The sequence below is a fragment of the Rana temporaria genome, chromosome 4, assembly GCF_905171775.1.
Source record: "Rana temporaria chromosome 4, aRanTem1.1, whole genome shotgun sequence".
NCBI lineage: Eukaryota > Metazoa > Chordata > Amphibia > Anura > Ranidae > Rana > Rana temporaria.
The window spans coordinates 283,729,171-283,740,518 of NC_053492.1; the positions used below are offsets into that span (position 1 = coordinate 283,729,171).

The following is an 11,348-nucleotide window of genomic DNA, read 5'->3' on the forward strand; positions in this document are numbered from 1 at the left end:
TTATGAGAAAAGGCCGCTCATCCCTCGGAGAGGAGATCAGTGCAGCCTCTCCCATACAAATTCCATATCTCTATATAGCAGTGTAATCTGGAGGAAGGATTGTGATTGTGCAGCTGCAGAAGTGATTGGATACTGCAGGCATGTGACTCGTACAATGTATCGTTGGTGAGTTTATCCGCTTTCTAATGCATAGCTGGGATAACAGGAAGTTCATGGAGTCTGAGGTAACTTCAACCATGTTATCACTCTGGTATGTTCAGCTTCTCTGCTTATATAAATGCTCAGCATAGCCTCTTATATCAGAATATACAGAGGGAACCTGCTATTTATACGTGAGGTAGTTTGTCTTTCTTCTGCAAAGCACTGCATTTAACTAATGTCCTCTTAACAGTGCATAATACCTTTGTGCTAGAAGAGATTACAGTCTGACCCTGTGACTATTTAACAACTTCAGCCCCGGAAGATTTTACCCCCTTCCTGACCAGAGCACTTTTTACAATTTGGCACTGCGTCAATTTAACTGACAATTGCGCGGTCATGCAATGCTGTACACAAACAAAATTTGCGTATTTTTTTCCACACAAATAGAGCTTTCTTTTGGTGGTATTTGATCATCTATGCTGTTTTTATTTTTTGTGATATGAACGAAAAAATTACAGATTTTTTTTTTTTAAGTTATATTTTCTACTTTTTGTTATAAACAAAATACAATATAAAAAAGGAATACTGCGCTGTGTACAAAAGTGGATACAAAAATTAGCTGCCAACACAGCTGTAGACACAAAGCAAAATTGTGATTATGAAAAAAGTGTAGCGCTTATTAATGTATATAGGTAAAATTACTAAACCACATGATTCTATGTAATAAATCCAATATGTAGATGAAAAACGCATCAATTATCTCAAATAACACCACGTGACAATTGCCAAGTGCAACACACTAAATAATTATAAATTCCACCTGTCAGTGAAAAGAAAAAGTCCATTCAATATAAAAAGAGTGACAACAGTCCAAAATTGTGAAAGAAATCTTGCAAATTCAAATGGGGGGTCCAACACAGGTGCAACCCTCTAAATCAGGGGTGTCAAAACTTTTTTCAAAGAGGGCCAGATTTGATGAAGTGAACATGCTCGAGGGCCGACCATTTTGCCTGACATTCTTTGAACCATTAAAATTCGGTCTAACTGTGTTCGTTCCAACAAGAATTTTCTTGCCTTTGTCGCTGTGTGTGAGTAAAGAGATGAGCTCAGGCGTATTATTTGAATATATCGTATTTATTGGCGTATAACACGCACCTTCACTTTAAGAGGGAAGTTTCAGAAAAAAAAAACTAAAAAATAAAGAACTGTGAAGCAAAATAAGTGTCAGTGCCCATCTGCAGACCCCCAATTGCCAGGAATGCAGCACACACCATTGCTAGGAATGCACCCACCATTGCCAGGAATGCAGCACCCACCATTGCCAGGAATGCACCACCTATCATTGCCAGGAATGTACTCACCATTGTCAGGAATGCAGCACCTATCATTGCCAGGAATGCACTCACCATTGCCAGGAATGATCAGTGTCCATCTGCAGCCGTGTCCAAGTGTCCATCTGCAGCCAGCATGTCCCAGGTGTCCATCTGCAGCCAGCCGTGCCCAATAATTAAGCTTTATTAGTTTTACATTTTCCCGCTGAGATGTCCTGTGTATTTGGGTGTACTCGGCTCCTCTCGCAGTCTCGCCCCTTGGCCTGGCTTCTATGATGGACATAACACACGTCCAATGGCGGGACTGCGAACGGAGCCGAGTCTAGCAGAGTACACAGTACACTCGGCTCGGGCTATTTCGATGGCGTTCGCTCCTCTTCCCCTCACAGGCAGCAGGGATCGGCGTATAACATGCACCCCTGATTATAAGGGGAAAAAAGTGCGTGTTATACACCGATAAATATGGTATATCTTTTGTGGCCCCGGTGCTGGGAGATCGTCGGGGGCCACAAAAGATATATATGTGTAGATAACCAGGCGGACCGTTCAAAACTGGGCCGCGGCCCGCGATTGGCCCAAGGGCCAGACTTTGGACATGCCTGCTCTAGATGGAAGGACGATAGTCAGAAACAATACCACCCGATGATAGGAGGAGGCTTACCGAATATAAGTGACTTATACCTTGTACACACGATTGGTTTTCCCGACAGTAAAAAGTCTGCCGGGAAAACCGAGAACCTGCAGTGGTCAGTAACTTTTTCCCCCTACACATGGCCCGGGTTTCCCGACAGGAAAACTGCCATGAGAGCTTTTGGTTGGGAAACCCGGCCTTGTGTATGCCCCTTCGCAGGTTTTCCCCATAGGGAAGCTGCTGGCTTAAAAACAGCTGGGAATCCTATCGGTTTTCCTGTCGGGAAAACTGCGATGGAGCATACACACGGCTGGGATTCCCAGCCAAAAGCTCTTATGGCAGTTTTCCTGCCAGGAAAATCGGTCATGTGTACGAGGCATCAGAGAGAGGCTTATACCACCCAAGTCACAAACACCTTTTAAGGTCGGTCAACTCGATGGGTACAGCTGGTCCTGAATCCAACCAGCAACTCAGCACAAGCAATCCAAGACTTATATATATATATTGGGAGATGTATAGCGTGTAATCTTGTTGGAGGCAGAGACTCGGTATCCTCATGCCATGCATAATATATTGAAAGAAAACCGCATAGTGTGATACCGTTTGAGAGTGGTATTTATTAAAAAAAAAAAAACATATAAAATGGACACTCACATTTTAGATGATCATCATAGGCATATCAAGGTACAGGAGCGATGTATATAGGTGGGTCCATCCGACGCGTTTCAACTAAAAAGTCGTCATCTGGGGTCTCGCGCCGATCGTGGGCACGAGAGGCAGAACAGGGACGTGTGTGTAAACACACAAATCCCTGTTCTGTGAGGAGAGACAGATCGCGAGTTCCTAATAGCTAGGAACCACGATCTGTCATTTCCCGTCTCCAAGTCGTCCAGAACATGGTGGCATGACTGGTAACAGGGAAAAAAAAAACTTGGAACCAATCACCCTGAGATCCCTCCATTGGCTGTCCGTAAAGGACTGAGTCACATTTAAGGCCCTATGCCTGACGCACAAATGTGTACACGGAAGCGCCCCCCAATATTTTGTTATGAAAATAAAATACCAAAACCCCAATCGCGTTCTTGGATCAACTGACCAAAAACTACTCCAAATCCCCAAAGCCCGGTACAAGACCAAAGGAAAATGAAGATTTGCAGTCCAAGGACCTCGACTGTGGAATGCATTATCGACTAGTATCCGAATGGAAATTGATCACCAGGCCTTCAGAAAAAAAACTCAAGACCCACCTATTCTGAAGGATAAATGGAAGTAAAATGGATGCCAAGCGCCTTGAGGCGATACAGTTCGCATTTGTAAAGCTATACAAGTTATTCACTCACTCACTCACTGACTCTAGGTCAGTCCCATCCACCTACAGTTAGAAACACACCTAGAGAACACAATTAACACCTTGATCGCCCCTAGTGTTAACCCCTTCCTTGTCAGAATTTTTATAGCACTGATCACTGTATAAATCCCAAAAATGTGTCAAAAGTGTCCGCCATAATGTCGCAGTCCTGATAAAAATCGCAGATCGCCGCCATTACTAGTAAAAAAATATATAGTAATAAAAATGCTATAAATCTACTTTTGCGCCAATCAATGTAAGCTTATTGCGCTTTTTATTACCAAAAATATGTAGAAGAATACATATCAGCCTAAATTAAAAAAAAAAAAACAACTGGGGATATTTATTATAGCAAAAAGTAAAAAATATTGTGTTTTTTTTTTTTTCAAAATTGTTCACTCTTGTTTTGTTTAAAAAATAAAAATTGCAGATATGATCAAATACCACCAAAAGAAAGCTCTATTTGTGGGAAAATAAGGACGTCAATATGTTTGGGTACAGCGTCGCACGACCGCGCAATTGTCAGTTAAAGCGACGCAGTGCCGAATCGCAAAAAAATGGCCCGGTCATTGGGCCGCCAATTCTTCTGGGGCTAAAGTGGTTAATCACCACTGTTTTTTTTCTTTTTGCTAAATAAATGAATAAAGACTGAAAATTTTGAAAATAAACAAAAAACTTTTTCATAGCTTGTTATAAAATTTTGCAAACAGGTAATTTTTTTCTCCTTCACTGTGTGCTGATGAGGCTGCACTGATGAGGTGGTACTCATGGGCACTGATAGGCTGCACTGATGGGTGACACTGGTAAGGAGGCACTGAATAGCAGCACTAGTGGGCACTGTACTGATAATCAGTGTCCATGTCCCCTTTAGAGAAGCAGGTAATCGTCTCTCTTCTCCTCTCCCCATGCTGTCAGAATGAGGAAAGGAGTGCCAATAACTGGCTTCTATTTACATCCATGATCAGCTGTGATTGGCTCTTCACCTCAATATGTGATCACAGAACGTGCCACCTGCGATCACGGGAGGCCATCATATGACAGCCTCCCAGAACTAGCCATCATGGCTATAGCGCGGTCAGCAAGTAATTAAAAATAAAGCAATACCCGCTCTCGCCCTGCTCTACACATGCTCAGTTGCTCTCCATTTTAAGCATTGCTGAGTTTGTAGAGGCCGATTTGCTGACAGCCTTAAAGTGGAATTAAACCCTCCTATTCTCTACAGCCAAGGAAGCTGCTTCTGTCTGCCATGGTGCTGCACATGTGATCAGTTATGATACCAGCCATTTGATGGTTTGACAGTTTGGTTGAGGATACAACCAAATGTGACAGTTAGCAACCCTGGCATTTTAGGAATGTAACTGTTCTTTGAAACTAATAAATCAATGGGTTTAGTTCCACATCATGATTTACTGCTGTTCAGGGGCTCTGAACTAGACAAATAGTAACCTCCAGCAAGCAGAAACAGGAGCAATGGTGGAAGCAATTTACAGTACACACTAATTTTGGTAGCATAGGGCCAGATTCACAAAAGAGATACGATGGCGTATCTACTGATACGGCGTCGTATCTCTGTTTCTAACTATGCGGCTGATTCATAGAATCAGTTACGCATAGCTAGTCCTAAGATCCGACAGGTGTAATGGACTTACACTGTCGGATCTTAGGATGCAGTACCGCGGCCGCCGCTGGGGGCATTTCTTGTCGTAATCCAGCGTCGGGTATGCAAATTAGCACTTACGGAGATCCACAAAGCTTTTTCCCTTCATTAAGTCGCCGTAAGTGTTAGTTTGCCGTCGCAAAGATAGGGTACCTTTACAAAAGAGTAAAGGTACTCTACCATGCAAAAGTATACCCGTCGTTCCCGCGTCGGTTTTGAATTTTTTTCAAATTTTTCCCGCCGCAACTCTTTTTTACCCGTCGCGATTCACAGAACTTGGCGCAACGTAACTTCGCGCAAAGCACGTCGGGAAAATATCGTCGGGAGCATGCGCAGTACGTCCGGCGCGGGAGCGCGCCTAATTTAACCAGTTAGCAACCGCCCTATAGACGAAATACGTCTACAAGGCGGTTGCTTAACTCTGGGAGGGCGTCAATGTACGTCCTCCCAGAATCGCGCTCCCGCACGCCCTGTGGGGCGCGCACACAGGAATCTTCGTGACCGCCGGGTCCTCCGGACCCGGCTGATCACGGATCACGGTAAATCGCCGCTGATAGTGGAGGTGTACCACGTGATCGCTCCGTCCAATGACGGAGCGATCACTAGTAAACAAACCGGCGTCATGTGATGACGCCGGTTCCTCCCTCTCCTCTCTGTACCGAACGGTACAGTGTGAGAGAGGAGAGGGGAGAGAGCGCATGCAGCAGCAGCTGCTGCGGGCTGGATCTGTGACACATGCAGTCACAGATCCAGCCAGCCATCCATCCCTCCCTGTGCTATACTCTGCAATGCCCCGGCAATACTCTGCAATGCCCCGGCAATACTCTGCAATGCCCCGGCAATACTCTGCAATACCCCAAAATACTCTGCTGCAATACCCCAAAATACCCCACAATACTCCGCAATACCCCACAATACTCCGCAATACCCCACAATACTCCGCAATACCCCACAATACCCTGCAACGTTGCCTATGGGGATTCTTAGGTAGCGAAGTTTGGCGCCATTCCACGAGCGTGTGCAATTTTGAAGGGTGACATGTTGGGTATCTATTTACTCGGCGTAACTTCATCTTCCACATTTATGCAAAAGAATGAAGAAAAAATACAAAATTTACTAAATTTTATAACAGAAACAAAGAAAAATTCTTTTTTTTTACAGAATTTTCAGTCTTTTTTCTCTTATAGCGCAAAAAATAAAAAACCCAACGTGATTAAATACCACCAAAAGAAAGCTCTATTTGTGTGAAAAAAAGGACGAAAATTTAATTTGGGTACAATGTTGTATGACTAAGTAATTGTCATTCAAATTGTGAGAGCACCGAAAGCTGAAAATTGGTCTGGTTATTAAGGGGGTTTACGTGCCCAGTGGTTAAATGGGACTCGCCCCATTTGAATTGGCCCGCCTTGCGCCGGACTGATTTAGGATACACCGCCGCAAATTTCCAGGTAAGTGCTTTGTGGATCGGGCACTAACTTGTGTCATTTGCGGCGGTGTAACTTAAATCAGAAAAGTTACGTTGCGCCCGCTGGTTGTGAATCTGGCCCATAGTTATTAATTTGGAATGTATATCCCTTGCTAAAGAACGTTATTTTTTTATCAAGTCAGGTACACATCTTTTTTTTTTATACAGATTAGGGGGGAGGGAACATCATTTAGCACAGATAGTGTTGGGCTGTTCTGCCTTGTTAGGGCCCCATTCACACCTGAGCGTTTTGTAGCTCAAAGCTCCAGAACGCCTAAAATCATATGGTTTTCATTTGTGCCTGTTTACACCTAAGCGTAGTGTCAAAAATTTACATGACCTTAATTTGTGCTTTAAGTGTTTTTGGCCCCAATAGACTTCAATGTGAGAACTTGGAAGACCCCACGTCGCCATGTATCTATATGAGTGACGTTCCTATTGACACTACTGAAGTTGCTGCAACTTCAGAAAAGGTTCCTGCACTACTTTGATCCAACTTTGACATTAAAGCGGAGGTCCCGCGTCCAATCATTTTTTTTTGTCATTCAATTGTTTTCCCCATTACAAAATAATACTCACTGTTTAGGTGTAATAAAACATCCGCTGTCTGTTTTCTTACGCAAGGATAAAGGACAAAATGTTGCTTGTGGGCAAGTGAAGCCCACAAGCACTGATTTCCTGGATGTGGTGAATGCTTATCTCCAAGCATTCACTGCTCGTTCCCGCGCATGCTCAGTATTTACGGTGCGCAGCCATCACAACGGGTGGCGTTTCTTGAGATTTTGATGGGCAGCGTTCCGCACTGACTCTTGGGAAGCATGACCCTTCACTCCCAGGAGACAGTGCGGCGCCGGGGAAAGCTGTATACATGCCTACTCCCACGGGAGTGATACACAGGAAGTAACACTTTAAACAGAAATAATAAGGCAAAAAAAATTATTGACCGGCCATTTGATCATTTATAAAAAAAATGTACTGAAGGGGATAGGATTTAGTTGCGTATTTGGGTGGAACTCCACTTTAATTCAATGCCAAAAAGTATAAAAGTCTTATCAAAGTGGGACTCCAAAGTTGCAGTAAAAATCATGGAACTTTGGAGTTGGCTAGTGTGAAAGGTCTTAGGGAGGCCTCCAAATGTGGAGTTTCCATCCCAATTTTTTTTTTTTCATTATTGTGCTCATTAGACCTAAAAAAAGAAAAAAACATTTTTTTTACTCATCTGGAAATGCCTGTCGCTATGTGCTCCCACGAAATCTGCCTTTGGAATCACCTAGGATTCTGACATCATCTCCCTCTAATGCTCCTGGGAAATGTGTGTCATCATTTCCCAGGATGCAGTGTGCTACCCAATTATCACTCCCCATCCAAGACTTCCAGGAAGTAAGTGCTTGTGGGCTTCACAATGCCCACAAGCAAAATGACAACGGTGTGGACATAGTTTTATAAACTATCTTTTTTGAATAACTATGCGGATCGGCGGCGGATTGTAAAATAGTAAGTGACCGGATTTATATTATAAAAACGCATGATGAAAGGACATACATTTAACCGCTTGGGATCCGCGCTATGGACAAAAGACGTCCACATCGCGGCTCTCAAGTGCCGAGTGGACATCTTTAGACGTCCTATTGTTGTCATTCCCTGTGCGCGCCGCTGGGGGTGCACAGCAGGGAAACAACGTGCCCGGCGCATCGCTCGGGAGCCGATGCGTGTGCCTGGCGGCCGTGATGTCCGCCGGGTACACGCGATCGTCGGTGACAGCAGGGACGTGGAGCTCTGTGTGTAAACACAGAGCTCCACGTGCTGTCAGGGAGAGAGGAGACCGATCTGTGTCCCTTTACATAGGGACACAGCATCGGTCACCTCCCCCAGTCAGTCCCCTCCCCCACACAGTAAGAACACAATGAGGGAATACATTTAACCCCCTATTTATACAGTAATTAGTGCAATTTTATAGCACTGATCGCTGTATAAATGTGAATGGTCCCAAAATTGTGTCAAAAGTGTCCGATACGTCCGTCGCAATATCGCAGGCCTGACAAAAAAATCGCAAATCGCAGCCATTACTAGTAAAAAAAAAAAAAAAAATCATAAATCTATCCCCTATTTTGTAGGCGCTATAACTTTTGCGCAAACCAATCAATATACGCTTATTGCGATTTTTTTAAACAAAAATATGTAGAACAATACGTATCGGCCTAAACCGAGGGAAATTTTTTTTTAATAAAATTGGGATATTATATTATAACAAAAAGTAAAAAATATTGTTTTTTTTTTTCAAAATTTTCTTTTTTTTATGTTTATAGCGCAAAAAATAAAAATCGCAGAGGTGATCAAATACCACCAAAAGAAAGCTCTATTTGTGGGAAAAAAATGATAAAAATATAATTTGGGTACAGTGTTGTATAACCGCGCAATTGTCATTCAAAATGCGTCAGCGCTGAAAATTGGTCTGGGCACGAAGGGGGTTTAAGTGCCCAGTAATGAAGCGGTTAAAAAATGCTAATTGTGGTTGGAACCCCGCTTTAAAGAACAATTTATTGGGCAGATTAAGGGAAACTGGTTAACCAAAGCCCTGGTAGTAAGCATCGGTTATGGCACTATAAGAAGTAAAGTTTATTTTTTGCAATGATTATTAATCTAAAAGTGCATGTGTCTGTTTTTGGTAGTTTGACCAACGAGTGAATGGAACCAACCAGAAATAAGCCATGGATCATTTACAACAGAAAAGCAAAGAGCAAGGATGCAACTCTGTTGGAAATCTTAAGAAGACGTGGCAAACCTGGGCAAAGGAACATGAGGTTTATCAGAAACAAAACCCTTTTAGCAATGACATACGGCCTGGCGCTGCCCATTTAGACACGCAACATCCAGACTACGGCAAGCCAAAAGCTGGTTCCCGAACAGAGCAGAGGGGCAAGGATGCTCACAGACATGTAGGAAAAGAAGTGGAGGACCTGTGTCTTGTCATGAGAACAATTGGAGTGAAAGGAGATGATGGACTAACTAGGGTCACATTTGGGAGGTTGTTTGAAGCTTATGTGACTATATCCAACAAGCTTGTGGGTGTTTTACTGAGGGCCAGAAAGCATGGGCTACTGCAGTTTGAGGGAGAGATGCTGTGGCAAGGACGGGATGACCAGGTTGTTATAACTTTGCTAGAGTGATGCTTATTTTATTGTCAACCAATTTTAACTGCGCAACTGGCTGAATTCCAAAGTGGTAGATTAGCACCTGGTGCTGGGAGCCTTGTATGGGTTTGGCACCCTGAATTACTATAAGCTGGTAGAACTCTCTGAAGAAGTTTCTGGACGCTAAAAAGCTTCTGATTGAAGACCTGGTAGCTCTTACACACCATTAATGCATGGTCATTCCCTTAGCACCTCATCATATGCACTACACAACAGGATCTTGAAGCTTACACACATCTGGAAGTTAATATCTCCCAGCAAATTCAGGATTGTTCTATTTCAGAAAAAAGAGTAAACATGTGCTAGAAAACAGTGCTTCTAACGTGACCCCACCTCGCTTACAATAACAGAATTATTGCAATACAGTGGGGGGGGGGTTGGGGTTTCAAGACTTTGAAATTATTTCAAAAGTTTGCAATTGCCAGATAATTTTCATCACAAAACAACTGAAATATGGGTATACTGCACTGCAGAATGTCTGTGACAGCATCATTCAGGCTGGGTTCACGCTTAAAACAGATGTAGCATCCAGCAGGGGTCCGGTGCATCCTTGTTTTAGGGACGAATCAGACCCGAATGTTCGCCTGAATTCGGACCTGAAACTGACCCAAAGTTGCACAGGACTCCAAAGTTGCACATCCTGGAGATGTGTAAACTGGTTCAATTGAGAGCCGGTCACAGTCTCCTATCATACCAATTGGATGCGGAGAAAACCACATACAATTCTCATAAGTGTGAACCCAGGCTGAAGCTTAATGCCTTGTACACACGATCGGAATTTCCGATGAAAAAAGTCAGACGGAATTTTTTCATCAGATATTCCGACCACGTGTGGGCCCCATCTGACTTTTTTCCGTCGGAGTTTAGAAATAGAACATGTTTTCTTTTTTTCCGATGGAAAAAAATCCTATCGGAAATTCCGATCCTCTGTGTGGAACTCTGACTGGAGAAAAAAACATGGATGCTCAGAATCAAGTCGACACATGCTCGGAGGCATTAAACTTAATTTTTCTCGGCTCGTCGTAGTGTTTGATGTCACTGCGTTTTGGACGGTCAGAATTTGGTCTGACAGTGTGTATGCAAGACTGATGGAAGACAGCTTAAATGGAATACCGACGGAAAATTCCATCGGATTATATCCCATCGGAAATTCCGATCGTGTGTACAGGGCATTAGATGATGCATACAAGTAGGGCAGTCTTCCATTTGGAATTGATGTATTGGACCATCCCTATTGGACCATCCCTTTGGTCTGTGATCTTGTTATCCTGGATTGTGACTTCTTTGATGCTGGCACACCCTCCTTGTTACGTGATTATATAAAAAGAATATATCAGTACCAATATTTTTCTTTTAGTCACCTGTTGAGTCAAGCAGAGCAAGAAGTTACAACGTACAGAATCTAGGAAGTATATTACTCCACTTGAACCTGCAAAGTGTGCCCTCAATTACAGAAAACTTAGATTACCGAACACTTTCACCCCTTTCCTGCCCAGGCCCATTTTCACATTTCAGTGCGGTCACACTTTGAGGCTTGGTTCACATCTACACTGGCCGCAGACCGCACAGCAACGCTGTCCATTC

General features: G+C 43.4%; 1 protein-coding gene across 2 annotated transcripts; it reads left to right on the forward strand.

Moving 5' to 3' along the window:
• Window positions 1–23: 23 nt before the first annotated feature.
• Window positions 24–10,076, forward strand: LOC120935387 (actin-binding Rho-activating protein-like). 2 transcript variants are annotated; one of them, XM_040347494.1, is made up of 2 exons: window positions 24–250; window positions 9,243–10,076. In XM_040347494.1, exon 2 carries the CDS (start codon window positions 9,282–9,284, stop codon window positions 9,738–9,740), a length of 459 nt encoding a protein of 152 aa, XP_040203428.1. In that variant the 5' UTR covers window positions 24–250; window positions 9,243–9,281; the 3' UTR covers window positions 9,741–10,076. The 2 variants fall into 2 exon arrangements, with proteins under 2 accessions (XP_040203428.1, XP_040203429.1); XM_040347495.1 differs by having other exon boundaries at window positions 24–224.
• The last annotated feature ends 1,272 nt before the right edge of the window (window positions 10,077–11,348 follow it).

Coding starts and splice junctions, on each gene's coding strand:
- LOC120935387 (XM_040347494.1), top strand. CDS start 9,282: ATGGATCATTTACAACAGAAAAGCAAAGAGCAAGGATGCAACTCTGTT.